General features: G+C 41.0%; 1 protein-coding gene and 1 long non-coding RNA gene across 3 annotated transcripts; one reads left to right on the top strand and one right to left on the bottom strand.

Moving 5' to 3' along the window:
• Positions 1 to 160: 160 nt before the first annotated feature.
• On the bottom strand, positions 161 to 20,982 carry ankdd1a (ankyrin repeat and death domain containing 1A). 2 transcript variants are annotated; one of them, XM_088641179.1, is made up of 15 exons: positions 20,805 to 20,982; positions 18,529 to 18,632; positions 15,651 to 15,749; positions 12,219 to 12,317; positions 11,791 to 11,895; positions 8,483 to 8,581; positions 6,853 to 6,951; positions 5,962 to 6,060; positions 5,118 to 5,216; positions 4,308 to 4,406; positions 3,558 to 3,656; positions 3,036 to 3,131; positions 2,506 to 2,707; positions 1,548 to 1,679; positions 161 to 958 (listed from the first exon to the last, which is right to left on the bottom strand). In XM_088641179.1, exons 1-15 carry the CDS (start codon positions 20,836 to 20,838, stop codon positions 897 to 899), a joined length of 1,527 nt encoding a protein of 508 aa, XP_088497305.1. In that variant the 5' UTR covers positions 20,839 to 20,982; the 3' UTR covers positions 161 to 896. The 2 variants fall into 2 exon arrangements, with proteins under 2 accessions (XP_088497305.1, XP_088497306.1); XM_088641180.1 differs by lacking the exon at positions 20,805 to 20,982 and having other exon boundaries at positions 15,651 to 15,745; positions 18,529 to 18,548.
• On the top strand, positions 1,820 to 2,808 carry LOC148659193 (uncharacterized). The gene is made up of 2 exons (XR_015940354.1): positions 1,820 to 2,185; positions 2,380 to 2,808. It is a non-coding gene; the product is annotated as an uncharacterized LOC148659193 (long non-coding RNA).
• Positions 20,983 to 21,688: the final 706 nt, after the last annotated feature.

Here is a 21,688-nt window from a genome sequence, read left to right as displayed (position 1 = left end):
ACGCCATGCATGGTTTCTAATGTAATTGCTTCTGTTGCAGATTTAAACAGTAGAAAATGTCAATATATTAATTGGATGCAATGCACCACATTTGAGGTATCCTAAAATGCACTGCAGGTTACAGTATATATTTGTTTTTATTCTTCTGGAAAGGAAAGCATTCTTCTTTTGTAACTTCCAGGGTACTGTTTAATTTTTTTTACAAAGCTATCAAGTGTAGAAATGTTTAGTTGACCAGTTATACATGAAAATTTACAGAAAATCAGAGTACAATAATTATCTGAATAAAACATGGATCCATTAGAGATTTAATGGTTGCAGAATGCGTTGGCATTCTAATTAAGTAAAATAAACATACACACAATCATATATGCAAATTATACAAATGTAACAAAGCACAAATGCTCTTTAACACTGTTTATGGGGACTCTGGAACTACTGTATGGCAGACGGGCTATATCCAGCATGGAAATGTATGTTCCCATACTGGCACTACGAACACCAATACAAGAAATGAAATGAATTCCCTTTGTGAACTTTTCAGGAGGTTAGAGATCAAGCAGAGTACTATGCAGTAGAAAATAAACATTGAGAGAGAACTCTTAAAAAACATACTTTTGGCTTTAGAGGGAATGATCACAGTTCCTGTTAAGAGGCACACAAATAGCCCTTATGAGCTGGCGAAGCATGAAGAGTAGGTTGCTGGTCCCCATATGAAAGTCCTGTCCCCTAAAATCTCGCCCTCTGATCTCACTGCCAGCCTCTTTCATCGGCAGGTAGGAAGATGTATCAGGTTTCACCCATTAAAACATACCAATGAGCTTCCAACACTACAGCCAGCGTCTTGCTCTTCATGTACTGTTTCTGCCAATAGCAAAAAGACTGAGAATGAGGTCTCACATGGTGATGCATTTCTTTGGGGAGTTTGTGTCTGCATTAGCTTTCCTCCTGATGCTTTCTGTAGAATGTAGAACACAAAAAAAAGTCAGTGAGATATCCATATCCATAGATACCGACTTATTATTAGACGGATGGTTTTATCAGGCCTCAGGATTGCAACACTGACAGAGCTGAACTTGTTCACTTAAGTCTGGGAAATCACTTCTAGCATTTTCATTCTCCCTACCTCACCTCTTCTGTTAATGTACCTGGTGCTCTCTATACTGGCAGCTGATGATTAGGATCTGTGATGTGAAGTTTTCAGATAAAGAGGAGAATTCTGTCTTCAAAAAAGAACCCTACAGTAAGGGATCTCTGCCTAGGAAAGCACAATTTTCTTTCCAAGCCTGTGTTTTGCCGAGTCACATTTGTAATGTAATAGCAATTCAACGGGCATACGAGACAGATGAGAGAATGAATGGAAAGGTAAAACAAAACGATAACCTTTCCCCCTCATTTGATCATTGTATTCTCCGTCAGCAATGGAATAACCGAGGGAGTGTCTAACATGAAACAGGTGGCATTTAAGGCTGTGTTTAGTACAGACTGGCCCAAGGGCTCTTTGGAGCAGAGAATGTATAGGCAAATCCTGAATCCCGGAATCTCACCTGCCAGGTCTCTCCGGGCAATCCCCACCAGGCCCTCGTACAGGCCTTTGATTGGATTCTCTCCTGTCACGATCACACCATGGAGCCAGATGAGCAACATGCGGTGGCCGTGCTCTTTGTAGCTTTTTGTGCCTTTCAGAGAATAATGAGAAAGTATTCTTAGTAGCAGCCTTAGATACAGGAACACGTCTTGAACATTGTTATACAAAATGAACCACTTCTCTGTTAATAATGATATTTTTACATAACATTTATTACCTTGGCGTACCGGAGTCCCTGGATGTGGACTATCAATACTAATTTAGGCCACTAGAGGGAGGCGTAGGAACACTCCAGAGACAGAAAAAACAATTTTGCGTGTTTTACGAAGTTTTTAGAGAAATCGGCTTCGGCTGTCCGCAAGCTGATTTTTTTCCTATACGAGTTTAACAGAGAATAGAGGTTGTTTAATCGGGTAAGGTTAGATCCGGTACAGTCTCGTGGAGATAAGGCGCCTAGAATTAAAGATTTGATGTCGTGGTGAGACGTTAGTAATAATGAGATCGAAATGACCGCTGATACTTCATCCCCGGTGAAGTTCCCCCGGCCAACAGCAGGAAGAACAGATTAAACTGTAACTTATAAGGAGACGCGGAAAGGTAGGTGGGATACACTAAGGTTGGGAACAATATTTACATCAGGACTGCTGTGGTTGAATTTATCCAATTTTTCTGTCTTCTGCATTTCCTAATGGGGACAACACAATGTGGAAATGGTCAAATTGTTCAGAACGTTACTTTAAGATGGCTGAAAAACTCCAGAAAATTTTCATTTTCACTCTTTTTTTTTCCAGGGGTTCTTCCTTATTTTTCCAGACGAGGTTGTAAGTTTAATATGGTAGAAAATGTTTGAAATAGGAATTCCCCACGGGCTGTGGCCTGACAAATACCTAAGAGCCCTACAGGCCCGAGTGGCTCACCAGTCCACTGCTGCTCTATGGCCCTAATGTGGGCCTCGGTGAACTTCCAGTAATGTGCCAGTTTCTTCCACTCGCCGGGCTTGAGGTACTTGGTTGCGAGTCTCCAGATGACTGAGCGGATGTGCTGCGTCTCCAGCCTGTGATCCTGCCTGAAGGACAAGTGTTTCCCTACCCAGGAGCTGGAGTCGCTGTTCAGATTGTCCTGCAGGTCACAGAAGTCTCGTGAAGCAAGGAATGCAGAGAAGACCCTGATTAAACAACTGCCTTTCAAAGTATTAAAGCTAGCTGTTTTTTCCCCCCCAATTTGTCCCATTCTTACTGTTGTAATACAGATCTCTGAAATCACTTGTCTACATCCAAATTCCATCTTTCAATATGGAAAACTGCACCAGTGCTACTACATTACATCTTTTAATCTGCTTGTAGCGGATAATTGTATTAGCGCTATATCATTCTAACGATCAAGTTTTGTTTTTGCTGTCTAATAAAAAATCATTCCTTTCAGCACCACGGCCCTGTGTAGCTCTTACGTTTTCCCATTTGTAAAATCTGTCAGCCTTGATAATCATGTCCACCAAGTTGACATGGTTGCCTCTTGCAGCAACGTCCAGGGATGTCTTCCCTTGCTAAACAAAGAAAGCGAAAGGGGTTTTAAAATCAAATCATTAAGAATTTATCCTTTGTTTTGGAAAGGGTAAAAGTGCACACTACTCATGAAATGCAGATACAATTTTACCATTTGCCGGTAGGTGGCACTATTAAACCACAACCAACATACACACATGACCCCCCCCACCACACACGCCTCCACATTATAAACTACAATGAGCTTGTACTCCCACACAAATAGTGGTCTGTGGCATCTTTAACTGTTATCTGCATTGAATTAAGTATGCTTAATTTATTTAATGAGGCAAGGATAGTGTGTTGCTAGATGTTATATGTGGTTTCAAGCATGTAAAAAATAGGTAATTCATGGGACATGCAGAGAGAATGCTCCTATGTTAGGGGTAAATACATCTCTTCACTTGAGAAATGCTTGTTTTCATTACCTTATCGAGCAGTTTTAAATTGACCCCGGCTATAAGGATCATCTCCGCAATGTCCTGGCGCCCATGTTCCGCAGCTATGTGCAGGGCTGTCTGCTGCCTCTGTGAACAGACCAGAGATCAGGCCAGTCCCAGCATCACGCTGGTGCAGTCCAGGCCCAGTGGGCTTCGGGGGACAGGAGATTCCCGGTTCTCTCTGCCCTGGGAGAAACGGGAGCAGGGGACCTGGGCTTCCGCACCAATGGGGATTTAGGAGAGACCTCACTGTAGCACAGCTCCTTAGTTGAGCAGGGATAGCTTTCCTTAGGCCAGAACAAGCATCCCGCAGGAATATTAACCGAGTCTTAAAATGATGTCATTTGTCCATGAAGAAAAATCTATCTGCATTCACCACTGAGAACATATGAAACAAAGACCTTCACAGCACCTTAAATCAACGGGATTTGTAACTCAGACAACTGCCTCAAATTGTGCCGATATAGAATTACTAATGGTCCATAAAAACAAAACAGCTATTCCCTGAGTAATGTTAAAGTCTATAACTGTACTGTATATGAGTGCACTTGTTTATAATGGAAATGGCACAGTCTATAGTGCTTTTTAGTGCATTTATGTAGATAGAATTAAAAGCAGAACACTAATTAATAGGTTTGATTTTATAATAGTTCTGAACCGCCTTTATTAAATACTCTTACTGCACAGACAGGATTTTACATAGGATGGGAATAAAAGAGAAGGAAATGCAATGCTTACACTGTCCGCAATGTCAAGGTCACACTTGTCATCAATCAGCAGTTTTACCGTCCCAGGGAAGTTGCTGAGCACGGCGATGTGAAGAGGGGTGGCATGTTGCTATTAAAACATCACGCAGACATGTAGTTATCCTGGACATCAGCACTGCAGAGTCAGGTAATTTTGACCTCTAAAGCTTTTGTGGAGAACTCATTCATCTTCATTCAATATTTCACAAACCATTACGGGCCTCTAAAAATGGCAATTAGTCCATTTATAAGCAGCAATTAACACATTAATATCCTTCAAGCAATGCTAGATTTAAAATTGCACGGGTTTAATAATATTTTAATATGTATTGCTTCTATGAGCCAAGGGCAGGGAGTGTCCTGGTTACCCAGATCTGTAGATGTTCAATAATTCTGTAACTTCTCTGTTACTTTCTGTCCTAATCTGTACTATCTCTCACTATTTCTGATGGGCTGGGGTGGGTGATCCAGTATCTCTTTTACTTCCTCTTTTTCCTGTGATCGAATCTCAAAGAACTTATTTGCAGCACCATGTATGATATTGGGATCAGCACCTGTGCCTTTCTGTTTGGCACTAATACCACAATGGCCAACCCCAAGCATGTCTGGGGACAATTTACGCAGCAATGAAGACGGATGGGTATTCCAGCTTGGAGCTACACCTGCTGTCCTCAGCCATATGACAGATGCCTCCATTTAAAAAGCCCATCCATTACTTGCTGCAGAAACCTAGGGTTCACATTAATAAATGTTCAATGTTTCATTCCTCTCTTGATTTAGATGAGGCAAAAACAGCACTTACATTGTTCACGGCATCCATATTAATCCCCCCTTCCAGCAGCAGTCGCACTACATTCTCATAACCATGCAGTGCTACATAATGGAGAGCACTCATGTTCTTCTGCAGGGGTTAGGGCAAAAAAAGACAAACATTTTAGTAGCGGGTCTTTCTCAATGCAGTATTGCAGGCTGTCGTCTAAAAAGAAGACCCCTGTGTTGACCTGTTAATGGCTGACCTGCAGAAACATGTTCCAAATTGCAAAAGTACTGTAGCTGTATATCCACCAGACCCAAAGCAATGACATTTACAAACACTGCAATGTAAAGGTTAAAATGCTACAGGGAGGGTGGCCCTGCACACATTAATGCACAGCATAGATGTCTCAGAAATATTTCATTTGAAACCAATTGGTTTTGATTTCGGGCAGCAAAGTGTTGCAGTTGGGCCCTTAGTTCAGTTCATATAGGTTTCCTCCAGGTGCTCCAGTTTCCTACCACAGTCCCAAAAAGCATACTGATAGGTTGATAGTAGAAAATTCTCCCCGAGTTGAGTGTGTGCATGTCTGTATTTGCCCTGGACAGGCTGTGTAGGCCTTATATCCGTGTTTCTTGGTCGGATAGGCTCCAGCTCCCATATTAACCCTGAACTGGAAGAAGTGGTTAGAAAATGGATGGATGGTCACTTTGGCATCATTGTCATCATGTTCAAATTCAAGTGTCAAAAAGAGAGCAGCTTGTTACGTAGAAGACTCCAGCAATGTCCTCACTTTGACTGCAGACTATAACACTGCCTGAAAAAGACATATCAGCTTTCTCTAACAGGAAAAAAAAACTCCTAAAGAAACATTTCAGAAACCACAACTTACATTTGTCTGAGCATTAATGTCACAGCCTGATTCCAACAGCAGTTTCACACATTCATAGTGCCCTCCTTCAGTGGAAAAATGCAGGGCTGTCAGACCTTCCTGGAGGAGAGAGACCCCAGAATTATATAACGACAACTGGGCGCATGTTTCTTACTTACCATGTAAATGGTACAGTGACATCTGTTCTGTCAGCAATTTACAAGTAATTGCACAAAGAGTATAAAATTACTGCATTTTACAAGATAATAACCCATTTAGGTACTATAATCACCTGCCTACAGAATGGTCCCAGAGCTATGACACTCAAGGCTTTCTGACTGAGATGTCCTCAATTTCAACTTCTGTTCAGTCACATTAACAAGTGTATTAGACGTCTGTGGGAAACTTATCATCATTCTGTTTCTCTCTCTTAAAATGAAATAGCGGAGGACTTTCTGAGGTTATGCAAGATCTTTTTTTCTAAATGAATTTCATAGTGCTTTTAAATTTCACCTCCGGGGCATCATATTTTAAAGCTAATGGCGGAACATTACGTGATGAAAATAAAAAAAATGAAAACTCTTTCGAAACCTTAATGGTCCTTGACAGGGGTAGTTTTCTGTAATAAATGAGGGAGGGTGATGTGTACAAGTTTGGTCACCTCATTTCAAAAAAGAGGCTGTCGCTCAGGAATCATTACAGAGGCGCATGTTTAAACACTGATTGAAAGCCAATATCCGGGCTTCCTTCAAGAGACAGCTGGGTGGCGTCTTCAGCTCAGTGAGCTACTGACAGACAAGTGATGCAGGTGGGCTGAAAGGCCTCCTTTCGCTTGTCACATTTCTTCACGCTCATGGGTGTGACTGCTCTACGTGTGAGCGGGAAGATGTCAAAACTGGATTCCCCACTCACAATGTTCTTCTCGTCCACGTCCACTCCTGTTTCCACGATCTTCTGCAGGACCTTGGAATATCCGTTCTTGGCCGCTAAATGCAGTGCTGTGTTTTGCTCCTGCATCAAATCAACATTGGACAAATTAGGTGCCGACTTTCTTACCTGGTTCCTGGGTTCCACGTGTCGAGATGCAGTCTGATTTTCACCTATCAACCTGCTCTGTTTCCCCAGTTTGAAAAGACCCCTGTCAATGCTCGAGCCTGTGGCCTGACCTAGCCAGCTAACCTTCAGTTACCTTCTGTTACCCCAACGGGTCGAATCCCGTGTGACTGCTAACCTGGAGACCATTTGCCAGGAGGCCTGAACCCTATGTACATCAATCACAGCTGCTGGAAGGGGCGAGACTCTCGCTCTATGTCCCCAGCCCATCAGAACTCCAGGACCACAGTGGCACTGCCTGTGGGACCTCATGCAAAAGCAGCAGTTTACACTGACCCTGAAACAACCCAACGAGCACCATTCCCTGACTTCCCAGTTCTGCTACAACAGGAGATTTTACCCTTCGAAATGAGGTATTACAGGTCATCCCACTCCTGAATTCTGGTGTTTTATCTCTAAAACGTAAATTAAAGGAACCTTAAAAAAAAAAAAAAACATTTTTTCTGTATCCCCAGGTTTCACAGTTCACTAATAACTATTAGGCCGTCATCCAGGAATCTCAAAACAATAGCTTTCACACAGCTGTTCGTTAAAGCATGTGACTTAAACCACAACATATTTCAGAAAATAAAGCTCCTGGAGAATGTTTTATTTGCTTACTGTCAAATACAAATAATGTCAGCTGTCTTAAGCAAGTGCAAAACAGATTTACCCTCTGTAACAGATTGTGGAAGAAACAACAGCCTCAACAATGGGCATTATATCTTAAAATAACAGGTTGAAACTAATGCGCCTCAGACATAAACATTACAGAGAGGTCGTAATTCTTCTGTCTGGATCAATAATCTACACAATCGTATGGCCCACAAATAAACAATACTCAATAGTTGCATAAAATTGCAGCTGAAAGCTGAAAGCAGGACCAGTAAGTCAAGCCCATCCTACCAACATGGTTGTACTGTATAACTTTCAGGAATGTCAAGTACTAATTAAATCAAAATATTTCGTTCTAAGGAAGAAAACTCGGGGTAAACTAATTATGGTGGTCAGTAACTGATGAACAAGGTCTGTACAGATTTGTAATATTTCTAAGTGTGTGTTGTGGGATCCCTGGGCTTTTAAAGAGTGAAGTATCTCTTCATCACGCCAGAAGGGAGGATGAATTTAATCCCAGTGCATCAGAAGAGTCAGTCTTCAGCTCTGGGCTCCGTCTGATCCCCATGCCATCATGCCCATGAAGGCTGCCCGAAGAAATACACTTTTCTGTCAGGGCTGGGCTAGGGTGTCATTAAGATGACACTGCTCCATGCCATGCTCCTGAAAGAGCAGCAGATTTGAAGAATTCACCACCTGTGACTCACCCTCTGTGACTCACGATGGAATGAGGCTGCACTGTTCTCGGCTCTGTAATTCAGTATAATAATTGATTTATTATTATCCCTAACCATCCCTGTCTGATTGGGAGATAATGGAGGTCACCCAGTGTTACCTTGTCTTTCAGGCCATGTGTGCACCCAGAGCCAATCAGGAACTCCACCACCTCCAGCTGCCCGTGCTCTGCTGCCAGGTGGAACGCTGTCCTGCCGGACTGGGACACACAGGGGACACACGGGAGACACACAGTAAATAGAACTGCAGGAAACAAGGGCTTGCAGGCGCAGCTGAGAGGGAAAGGAAGGCCATTGTCTCCTTGGCCAAGTGAGGACAAGGAGAAGGTATCACGCTCTTTCACAAATACAAACTTACTACTCCCTGCAGAAAACAACCGGCACAACAGAAGTTCACAACCATGGTTAAGGATTCCTAAGCACTGCAAACGTGTCTCGGAATTGACCCAGACCACTGCATCAGAGTGCTCGCTGCTTTGATTAGAGTTTTTGACACAACCCATATAAAAGTTAAATCAAATTCTCAGTTATATTTTCACGGACGACCAAAATCTAAGTCAGCCTCACATTCGTGAAATCCCTTTCACATCCAGAGCTGAACTGTTCCAAAGGAGCTCCATGACACATGCAGATACATTTCAAGCAGGGACAGGTGGAGAGTGATAATTACAGAGTTAGATCGCAGGAGACGCTCATGGTCTATTTTTGGAAAACGCGTTGCTTTGTTCTGGTTATGTGCATAAATGCCTGATTCAAAGCTCTCAACAGCACCCATTTTGTGCAGAATCATCATGCATACTTTCCAAGTAGTCTGATTAAATATATGTTGGCACTTGTAACCGAAGGTTATTGTTCAAGGCTTGGGAGCCCAAATGTGATTATTCATGAGGAAAGCCATTCATTCAGCGGGGTGAAGTTATTTAGTTATGTTTCTTTCCACTCAGCCAAGTGTCTTTATTCTAATGTACTCTGAATTGTAAGTCGGGCTCAGTGAAGGTCTAAGAGTGAAAGGAATCTACAACACCATTTTTTACTCATCTTCACTCAATTATCATAATTTTACCAATTAATCTATTTCTTATTTTCTTTTCTCCTCTTGGCCTCCTCAGTGTGTCACGAGACAGAATGCACAATGTAGCACATGTGTATAGAAACATGGCATAATAATTCCTGTGGTACCAGGCATATTAGCACAGAATCGATAACAGCGCACGGCCGTTAGGGAACAGACTGTCTGAAACACACTCCCACACGGCTGGGACAAGTTGCAGCTGTGTGCGACCATGTTACCCCACTGAATGGCCCTGCCAGGGTCCTACTCCTCTTGACAAGCACCAGAGGAAAACAGAACATACTTTCATTTCTGCTGCATCTAAAGTTACCAGTTTCCCAGATGTTTTTGGACTGCGCCTGACAAGGCACAGGAAAACCTATTAAAGGTCTGTCTAATTTGTCTCATGATAAGCATGCAGTGTGTCATACTGCTCCGAGCATCCGTAATTAATTGAAGCTTCTGACACAACTAATGAGCAATAAGTGAGTACGACTGATTCAGGCCTTCTAGAGCTATGAGTTTCCAAAAAACGCATTATGCCCCTTGTTTTCTAAAGTCTGAAATAGACAATAAAAACTTGCAATCACAATTTTATAAGCAAATATAAAAATACTTGCCATCTTCATCTGAGAATGTTGTCCACATTGATATGTAGTGTATCTCAATATACAGTATGAGCAAACATAATATTTACATAATCTGAAACACTGCTGTATATACTGTACATAATTTTAAAACGTGCGTCCTTTCTTACTGATATAAAAAACTGTAACTGTATTACTGAGGCTAATGCGTGACAACACTTTTACCGCCTTGTGGCCTGATCTCATAAGCAAGGATGATCAGTACTGCGATGGGAGACCTCCAGTAAAAACCTGGTTGCTGCCATAAATAGTGCTGGTAGAACAGTAGGTGATACTCTTCTCTCTGGACCAGAATTTCTAAGTCAACGCCTCAATATCCTGACTGTATCAAGAGCCATCCTTCATGAAGATATTGAACTGAGGTTCTGGTGTCCTGGTTAAATTCACACTTGGGGTTTGCAAATCCAGACCTTCCTAAATACCCCAGCCTTAATTCAAACAGTACTTACTTTTAATTCCTAAACCTGATCAGCCTGTAGTGGGGCTATTACAGCTCGATCAGGTTTAGGATTGAGAAGTTACCCATGTGGGCACTGCACTTCAGTGGTGAATGAAATGGGTTCAGTCCTATTAATAAAGTGCTTTGGATTCCTTTGGGATGAAAGGTGCTGTACAAATGCAAGCAATTATTACTACTAAAGAAATGTAGAAGAAATGCAGACAGGCATACATTAATCAATTAGATATGCCACTGCAAAAATATGAAGAACACACAGATAATTCTCTGTTATAGTAAACCCAATATAGTGTGTTTCAGCAAACCAGAAAGCCTTTGCTACGACCCAAGAATGCAAGATAAACTTAATGGATGTGGCAAGAGTTTTGAATGCAAAAAATCAATAAAAATAACAGGGATCCCATAACAAACAGCATTACTTGGAACACAAAATATCTAATTCGAAACAGCATTTCACAGATGTGTGCACATTGCAATCAATCCACAGTAATAAAGTAAATTAATCTTCTTCAAGTAAGGAGCGCTTGTTTCAATGCTCACATCAATAATATTTTCCAGTGATTAACCTTTTAATCTTTCGGTTAGTGACAAGAAATAAGAATATCAAGCAATCGCCGACAGACCCTTCTAATGTATTATTGTAAACAGCATTGTGATGCCCAGTCTGATCTCCTTCTTGATGCATAACTGTACTGATGAGAGAAAACAAATGTGCAAGCAGCTTGTAAGAGAATATTGATCAAGCTTGTTTTTTTAACCACAAAGGCTTTGCAGATGATTTAGAGGTTACGCTGTGTAGAGTCACTGACATTGTATAGCACCTCTCAGTTTTCTTCAGAAGACCAGAGTCCTTCATGTTAATTGGCACAAATGGACACAATTGAGTTCACTTATATATTCTTCCAAAACTCCTTTGTTTTCAGAATGTTTAAGAAGTATGGTAAAAGTAAATGTATCTGTTTCCAGAAATAAAACAGGCTTCATATTCAGTTTTTACACCATGTGTTTCTTTTAATTATTATTATTTTGCAACTCATTTTAAAGCTCCACAGGCTGAACAGACTATTCTTCCTCTACATTTTGAATGCCTTCATCAGCGCTGTTGGTAAATGTCCAGCTAAATTAACCAACCATCCATCCTCCCAGCAGACAAAGCACAGAAATAACATTTTTTTAACCTTTTAAGAACGGAATATCTTCATGCCCTACTACTGCTACACAATGAAATCAAGGTCCAGATGGCATCAGCCTTACCTTGTCCAGTTTATCAACACGCACATCCTCTAGATCCTCCATGATGAACTCCATCACCTTTATGTGGCCCCTCTGAGCAGCACAGTGCAGGAGGTTCAATCCGTTCTGGGGGAGTTCATAAAAAGTCAGGCGCAATACAGCATGTGGCACAATCAAAACCAGCAAGATGTTTCAATCATCTTGCCCTGCTGTACCTGTATCTCTGTACCTAGTTCCTCTGCTCTTGCCACACAAGCGAAGCTACACATTTTAAATTCCATTGCTTTTTTGAGGAGGATATTCTAAAATTTGTACTCCCCTGCTGAAGCAATACTACCAACCTAGTAAATGCTCAAAGGGCACTACCACAGATCTGATCACCAGGGACAATGCCCAGGAGAGAGCAGGTGACCGAGCTTGTAAAGCCATCTCGGTAAGAAGGGTCTTACTTTGTTTTCACAGTTGATCTTCGCTCCTGCATTCACAAGGATCTGAAGGATCTTTAGGTGACCAAACCAGGAGGCCAGCAGCAGAGCGTTCATACCAAACTGGGGAAAAATCAGAAGTTATTGTAGAAATCTGGCTCTGGCCTGGGGTCACTGTTCCTGGAGCGAATTTTGAACAGACACCTGCTGTTGAACTTGACACCTCGGAAATAGCTGAAAGGTGGGACAACATAATCAAGAATATCCACTGGACCATAAGTAGAATGCAGACTCTTAAACCTTGATTCATGGTAATAACGTGGATGGACTAAGACTAAAACCATCTGTAACACTTTTGCAATTGGGGACACTGTGAGAAATACACCTTGTGTGTGTCTCCTTCAGTGTTCTCCAGAAGTGACCACTTTCATTTACAATTAGGCTCATCTCAAACATTCACTGGACTGCACTGTGACTCCTTGCATCCCTACATTATTATACAGATGTTTCAGAGAAGGATCTTAGGTCTTCATTTTCACTGAAAAATCATGAGATGATTGTGCATTGTAAAGTCTTTTTTCCTTTCTTACTGTATAACCACAACCTAGATTCTGTTCACAAACATAACAGAAGTAGTCAGTGCAGTTTATTTTTAGTCTGGTTTCCATTATCATCAAGCCCTTGGCACAAGTGTGGTGCATCAGAGCCCAGCAACTTGCACATGGTCATGGCCGGTGTCTCTTCCTGGCAGCTGACTGTCCCACACGTTTAGATGTAACCCAACCACTTGAGTCGTCTTTGCAGTAGAGCTTAAAGACCAGACTGTCTTGTCAGCTGATGCAGCAGTTTATTGGACACACAGTCAGTCTGCTTTGCAAAGGTGATGGAAGTTCCCTCCTTCTTTCTGAAGAAGTGCTCAAGACTCCCAAGTTGCATAGCAGAGCCGTTAGAGTATAGCTGGTGTACAGCTTCATCTTGGTCTTAGAAGAAATGTCGGTGTTTTCCATCATAGCTTTCTCAGCTTCTAAAGAGCCGCAGCTACCTCCCCCAAACTCTGCTGGATTTCCATCATGTGGTCATCACTTTCACTGTTCATATTGTCCACCCATCTAACCTGCCATCTGACTGTGCCTTCTGATGTCTTGCCTCCCCTAGCACTATACTCTCAGTCTTAGAGTTTAGCTCAGTTTTGCTCTTTGACGAATACAGCTGTATTGAATCCAACAGGCCTGAAAGATCTGATTTGTTGTCCTTTCCTGATGTACTCAAAACTAGGCTCAGTTTCATGGCAATGAGACAGGACAGCATAGCTGTGAGAGGGTCATGAAAACACTGAACTACGCGAAACAAAAAGATTTTCCATTTTCCAAAAGAGTACTGAGAGAAATATGTTACTGTCCTCCAGTAAGAAATGATGTAATGCCCTGCTGAGCTTGATATTTAAAAGAGGATCTTAAAAACGTACACATTGATTTTCCTAAAAACCATTAGGGTTTTGCAAAACAAAATTTGCAATGAGAGTTGGAAATACGACATTTTCAATTACCAGGTAAAAGTGAACAATAATTATAAGCTCATTATAAGTTCTCATGAGCTTTTCTATAAGTTCCCATGAGGTTTTAATTTGAAATTCTATTTGTATTATTTTCAAATTGGCTTTCTTGGGCAAATAAATCTGGTTCTTTTTACAAATACTATTCAAATTCACAAGTGTTTTTGACATGTTGCATGATGGAGTACAGTGCGATGGTAATATTTTCTTGTTTAAGTTGTTATTAAAACACTTCTTTCATTTTGTAAAAATGTATTCAGTTTTGAGATTGTAAATTCAGGAGGAATTATAAACAAGAAAATGTGGTTTTATTCAGATATTTGCCGTTGTGCTGTCTGGGGTAATTGCAATGGAAAAAAACAGAAATGTTTTATTTCTTGGTTCTCTCTTGAAACATTGAAAACTTTGAAATTTCAAAGCTACAAAAATCATTTTGACTGTAAAATTTGGTAGGGTTCATTAATTTGGAAAATGCTTTAATTCCATGTTTATTTTGTTTATGCTGCCAAACAGATGTTCTGCAGTCAATTATGTTTTTGCACATGTTAAATGTTAGGCCATAGGTTACAATGGCTGCAGTATGTTTTCAGTCTTTGGTTTATAATACAGGTGTTCACAAAAGCCCATTATATTATAAATGTAACCACATGTTCCTTACCTAGAGCAATACGTATTGTAATCAGATTGAGTTGAAAGCGCTATTTGTGTTATCACTCAATACAGCTAAAATTAATTTGTTTGCATCTGGAGCCCTTCCTTAAAACTTGTGACTAAAGACATAAAAACAGGGAATTCATCAGGACAGGAGACTTGGGCTGTAATATTGGCCACAAATAAATCCTGCAAATCTTTAACTTTTTCTCTTTCTTATGGGAGAGCAGTCATAGACACAAAATAGGTAAATTTCTTTACTACTAGTTTAAAAGTGTTTAAAACCACTGACCAACTCTTTAAAATTGCTTAAGAAAGATATTACTGAACTGCTGAAGCCTAACAAACACAAAGGGGAAACTGCTATTAGTAATAGAATGAAGCTTGGAAGGTTAATTTACAATTTTACAAAGCTGCTGATTTTCAGACAGATAGATGGATATTAAATTGAGCCTCACAGCAACTGAAAATACTCGAGGAAGAAGGAACAAAAATATTTTGTTGAGGATACTTGAAAAGAAGAAAAAGCAAGGTTAAGCCGCACAGCTCTCTAGCCTATAACAAAGAATGTACATCTTTCTCAAAACTATCAATGCTGCTGCATTAATGCAAAGGACCAAAAAGAAGAGATGAATTAGAAAAGCCATCAATGTTTATCAATATTTCAGGAGCTTTAAAGTGTAAACAGAGTTCACCCAAGAACTCTGTGAAGTGTGATTTGTAAGTGGACATCAGTTTTCAACCAACAAATGTTGAGACTTGTATTCCACAATGGTCTAAAAGAAGATGATAATCTTCCGTGATCCATCCAGTCTGTCCATGCTTTCTTCATTATCCACTCTATCTGTAACGGATTACTGAAGCAGGCACAGGCGCAAGATTGGACTGCACAGGGGACAAAACACCAGTCCATCAAGGGTCTCGTACTCACACGGGGGGGAGGGGGACAATTTAGGAACGCCAATGAATCTGATGAGGGTGTCTTTGGATTTTGACAGGAAACCAGAGCCACAATTCAGAGAAAATCCACACAGATTTGGGGAGAGCATGCACACTCTACAACGGAACTGCGCCGGCCTGGAATCGAAGTCAGGATCCAACAGCTGTTAGGCAACTAGGCTTTCTGCCAGGCAACTCTGCTTCCTATACAGGAAGTAATGTATCTTTTTAAGAACTGATGTGCCATTCCCTTGTTGAAAGTTAGTTCTACATTTCTCATATTGGACGCCTGAGGTTGTGGGTCAGATACCTACACAGTCTTCATCATCCACTGCTGCATCATGCTGCAGCAGCAGACGCAGGGCTTGCTCATGGCCTGCTCCTGCCGCCCAGTGCAGGGCCTTCCTGTCTATCTGGAGAGAGAGAGGGGGAGGAAGGGAAGAGGAATGGAGGGGCGAGGAGAGTGAAATAGGAACGGAAAGAGAAGGGGGAGAGAGAAGAGAGCAAAAAAGAAAAGAAAAACATTTTTTAAAAAAAATAGAACTGATTTTCACATTTACTCAATAGCATAACAAATGCATTTGGTTTGTGGTAAAAATCAAATGTCTTTTTAGCTGACATAAATGCATACCAGGCAGCAATTCACGGCTTATTTTTCCCAAAGATGTGTTTGTACTTGTTTTTACACATATAACCTTCATATTCAGAGAGGTAGTAGCTTATAAATACTGGCATTGAAACTCAGGACTCAAGGTTTCTGCACAGCCCCTGCTTGTTTTACATAGAGCTCCACAAGACAGTAGGTTCTCCTTGCTCATGTAATTCTGACTTGGATAAGGTGGGACTTAACCAGTTTCTAGGTTTGAAGAATCAAGCAACCAGTGTCACAGTAGCCCACATCCTTGTTGTGGGCAGATCTTACACTATTATATGAAATGAAGAAGGCAAACCCATTTACAGGAAAGAAATGTAAAAAAAAACCTGTCAGGTTTGAACAAGTAAGAACCGCAGAAAAAGGAGAGGTGAGTGGTATAGGCTGCTTCACACCGCGGTCAAGAAAGATGAAAGAACAGTGGTTCACAAGCACAAGCCTTGTCATAGGAGACACCGATCCTTGAACTCAATCGCCCAAATGAGGGTACTCAGTCAGATAATGTGAAATTTAGGTCATATCCTGCTGGTTCCACGACAGCATATCCCTTTTGCCCTGCTGTATAATTTATTCAAACAAAGTAACTGCAGTGCTTCTAGTGCTCAGATGGGTTAGAGGGTGTCAGCTGCCTGTTTCCTCTAATCTGCTTGTGCACACTTAAGTAAGTTGTGTCTACCCGAGCAGGGTACACAAAGCCTTCAGGGCTAACAGTTTTGTTTGTGTACCCTCTTTGTTTCACCAGCTCTCTGCAGCTTGCTTTATAAAGGGCTTTACCTGCATGGGCAACATATGCTGCATGAACAATCTTCTTGTACGACAATTAACACCATACTTGTTTGCGAACAATGCAGGGCTCAGCAGTGTACATGCTTCCTGTGTATGCCGGCCTGTGAGGTCACCTGCTATTGTTCTTCTGTTCACACTCCCATGTTTATCAGCACCAGCTGAGGCGGCACTCAACGAGTTCAAGAGGTGTTGAAAACCCAGACGCATGAATTTCAACCATCGCTTTGAAAGCGCTCGGCAAAATGATTTTGTTTTCTAACACAATGCAATAATCTTTCTCAGCTCTTTTTTAATCAGCTGTGAGCCCTAAACAATTATTGTTGCGGGAGACAAGAACAGGTTGTTTTAATGGGTCTAGAGATGGACTTACATGTTCTTGAAACACTGTAAAACATTAAAGAAATCTTATTTCCGGTTACTCTGAGGTTACATAACAGCTTTGCTGTTTACTGTACTGCTATATTAATATCTTTCATTGCTGCCTCTAATGTTATTGCTTCTCTGCTGAGCTGTGCAGGGCTGGTAATTTGCAGAAGAATAATTGTATAGGAGCTATTGTTTCCTGAAGCCTAAGCTTCTTTCTGATGTAATTGGAGACCCATCCCCATCACATTTGATTTTCATCTCTTATTCCATCCGATACAGAATTGAGTACAAAATGCAGCGCTGAGTTTTCTAAGGGTTGTTCACAAAACTAGGATATCATTCAACATGGAAGACTTATCCATCCACTTTCTAGCCACTTCACTGAATGCAGGGTCACGGGGGGAGCTGGAACATATCGTGACAAGCAATGGGTGCAAGGCAGCACACAGCCTGGATGTGATGTCAGTTCATCACAGGGCGCACAGTTCAAACACACACACACTCACTCCAGGGCCAATTTTCCCAGAAGCCAATTAACCAACCAGTATGTCTTTGGAAGATGGGAGAAAACTGGACCACCTGGAGGAAACCCATGCAAACACAGGGAAAACATACAAACTCCACACAGATGAGAAGAAGAAGAAGAAGAAGAAGAAGACCAGAATTAGAAGAGCGAAGGTTGTGAGGTGGGAAGACAGGTATTGAGGTGCCAAACCATGCAGAGCCTTCTAGGTGAGCATGAGGATTTTGAAGTCGACACAAAACTTGAGAGGAAGCCAGTGCAAGGAATCCAGGATAGGAGTAATGTGACCTGCACTAGACCTGGTCAGGATCCTGGCTGCCGAATCTTGGACATACTGGAGTTTGTTCAATGTGGATTTAGAAACCCCAGCAGGTAGAGCATTACAGTAGTCGATTCGGGAGAAGACAAATGTGTTGATCAACTTTTCAGACACAGTTAGTGATAACACATGACATAGTCTAGCAATATTTCTGAGGTGAAAGAAAGTTGTTTTGACCATATGCTGCACATGTGGATTGAATGTCAAGCATAGAACCCCAGGTCCTGGGCCCCAGTGCAGAGAGGCAGCAATGCTAACTACTGCGCCACTGTGCTGCCCTTGAAGACTTACGATACTCTTATTAATAAGAGGGTGCTGCTTTGGTTTCTTTAGTAGCTTACAGTAGGATGTCTTCCCATAAAGGATTTCTTGCAATGCCCCACTCTCGTCAGTGTAACACAGTTCCACCCACTGTGAACAATAATTCTAATGGCAAATGCACAAGAAACAAAGGGAACTTCACAAAGAATAAGACCCAGAGGCATGAAACAGCACAGCAGTGCTCTCAGAAGACTGATGGGTGTCCTTCTAAAAGTAGACACTTACGTTGTTTTTGGCTTTGACGTCCACCCCTCTTCTTATCAGCTCCTGCATCCTCTCCGTGTCGTTCCTTTTCGCTGCATCATGGAATTCCTTCTCCGAGCGCAGCACTGAGAAAAAAAAGTCAGTCCAAATCCATCAGCTCCAAGAATTCCTCATTAGAATTCATTATTTGTGTTATTGAATTGCGTTTTCCAGATGCGGAATGTTATCCAAGTTTCACTATTTCTCTATTATATTCTATATATCTATTATATTCACTAAGTTTCTCTATTTCTTATATTTCTTCACAGGACTTAAAACACATTTTGCTTTTTGATCCACACAATATGTACGATCATATAATATCATCACCAGGTCTTATTGCCATAACACTAGAAACATGGAAAGGTAGTCCACTAAGAGGGATCTGCCCCAGCTTTCAAGTCTGCAACTCACAGTTTATTTAGACTTTGTGTCCAGAACTCATTTTCAATCCACTTAAACAATCGGCTTGCATTTAAATCAGAATTTATATTATTGCACATCTAGCTCTAAAGTACTATTTCCCATATATACTGTAGCATGAAAGACTAATTCAGATATTTATATTTTTTATATACTGTATGTTACTTATTGTGCATCCAAAAGGGTTAGAGATTTGTCTTTGGCATCACCATACAAAACTACGTAAAACAAATAACACTCCACATAAAGTCAATACACGTTATTGATCTATATACACGTTGTACAATAGACGTTTTAGTCCAGGAAGACAATGATAGAGTGGGGCCTTTCCTCCTCCCTCTCAAGAATCCGACCTATGAATTATATCTAAAACATAAAAACATGTTGAAACCTAGAGACACGTTTCTTAATTTCAGATATATATTATATACTGTACATGATCATATCATAAGACGTTCCCTCCTCTATTTCTTATAGAAACAAATTGAAATATTTTTTTCACTTTTGCACTTCACAACAAAGCACCAAAAATCAGCTCTGTGTGCTGTTGGGTTGCTGTGCTCACACAACCTCTAAAGAAATTCTGTTTCAATAACTACTAATTATGTGAAAATTACAGGTCAACAAACCTGATCCTTCAACCACAAACAACCCTTCAAACAATGCGCACTCAGGTGGATTTACAAAAGAAGGAAAGCAAGTTATTGGTGCCATCTCTTTACTAAAAGATTAAAAACATCTCCTAAATGTAACCGCTTTTGAGTTTGAGATATAATTTCTGCTTCTAAGTTTACCACAATATTCAAATACTTGTTCACACTTTCCCTCTAACGGAAACCATTTAAACAGCCTCTTGCCTGCATCTTTACTTCACCTTTCACCCGACATCTCCTCGTTCAACAATAGGCTCAGGGACACCACATTCACCTACTGTGAATGTAATCCAGTACAAAAATAGAGCAAAGGACAAAATACAACTTAAAAGGCTAACAGAAATATCACATGAGACTGAAGCACCATAAAACTTGTCAGAGCACTTTCTCACAGAATAAAAGAATACCAAGGCTATTAGGGATCACTCGAGTCGGTAAACCACAATAAAAACCGACGTTAACAGCAGTTTGTTACTTCACTTTCTTTAAGACTCCTTAAGATTTTTGTAATGGAACTTTCAACGGGCTACAGAAAACTAGACTCAACGCATCTCTGGAGTTGTCTTCATTTTATTCCTTTTAAGGCTACATATCTAACTGTGTTTGCATAACCAGGTAATCTTATCCCCGCATCAGATCTGTCAGACTTCCTTAGAAGCATGATAATCTGAATAAATACACGAGAAACATGTGGTACCTGATGGATATACTGTAAGCATTAATGTACAAAATAATTCGCAGGTAAATATTTGAAAACAAGGGAAGAGAAAGCTAAATAGAAAAGTGATAATGTATACCAGTCCAGTGATAATATGTCACACTCATGCGAAAATATTGAGAATAGCTTTTATTCCAAGAAAAACATGGCTCGTCTATTAGGAAATTTATTTTCTGATTGTTTTGCCTTTCTTTCTCGTTTACCGGTGCTACGTAAGGGCAGTCCGTTATTCAAACGTGTAATTAAATCTGTGGTTCTTGCATAGAAAATAAAAGCCCCAAAGCGCGACTTTAACAGTCACTAAACCTATGGATTTATAATTTGCTGTGTATAGGAAACCAGAGAAGGCTCGCACGTAGAGGGAATCACCCACTTCCAGAAAATTTTGAAACGCTTGGAATGGTATAATATAAACATTCAAACAAAAGTCATCTACTGTACATAAACACGGGCTTGACACTTACAAATGTCATCTTCCGAAACCAAATCGTCCTCCATGCTTCCACCCAATTGTGAAACGTTGACTTTAAGACGATGGCATTGTTCCCTTCTGCAAAGACAACCTCATTACTGCAAATTGATGCTGCCGAATGGAAAGACGCGAATCCCGGCTAAAGCGCTCGAGCCCGGCGGAGACAGCGGCCGTCTACATCCGGGTGTCGAGCGGACCAGCCCACCGGCGGCATCTCTCATCACTCTCCGTGAGCGAGCTGGGGAAATTGGGGTTCATCCTTTGTTTACTGTCTTTGGGGGGGGGGGAAGAGGATGTTTTTACAAGTACGTTTGCTCTGTTTTCGGAATGGTGTGTGTGCCCTTCCTTTGTTCGTTGAAAACAAACGTCTCCTGCCGTGTTGAAGGGGGCGGCATGGTATCAAAGCTGCAAATAATCAGGGAACTGCGAGCCATACCTGAATATAAAAATACAGCTCAGGACCCCCGAGGTACACTAAACTGAAACAAAGAGTGACGATATAATGTAACTGAGTCGGTTGCTTGCTTGCTAGTTTGGCTTTGACAGATACTGTTGATTATTTGTAAAGTGTGTTTTCAAAGAATTGAATAAAGGAATGATAAATGGATTATTTCACAGACTTATATTAACAGGCAGCAAAGCAAAGTCAGGAGTTCCACTAGGTCCTATTTTTTTATAGCATTACAGCCTATAACCGTGCGTTCATAGTCCGGCATGAAAGGGCTACCCGTGCACACCCAGAACTAACTTATATATAGTTTCTTATCATTAATTAGAATTCCTGTAAAAGACCAATACTGACAGCGGTTACGTATTGCATTGTACATTATATATAGTACTAGTCCCACACACAGGAAAACAACAGTACCTCGTGTA

This window comes from Lepisosteus platostomus, chromosome 7 (assembly GCF_059453375.1).
Source record: "Lepisosteus platostomus isolate fLepPlt1 chromosome 7, fLepPlt1.hap1, whole genome shotgun sequence".
NCBI lineage: Eukaryota > Metazoa > Chordata > Actinopteri > Semionotiformes > Lepisosteidae > Lepisosteus > Lepisosteus platostomus.
This window is presented reverse-complemented; position numbering and strand designations above follow the sequence as displayed.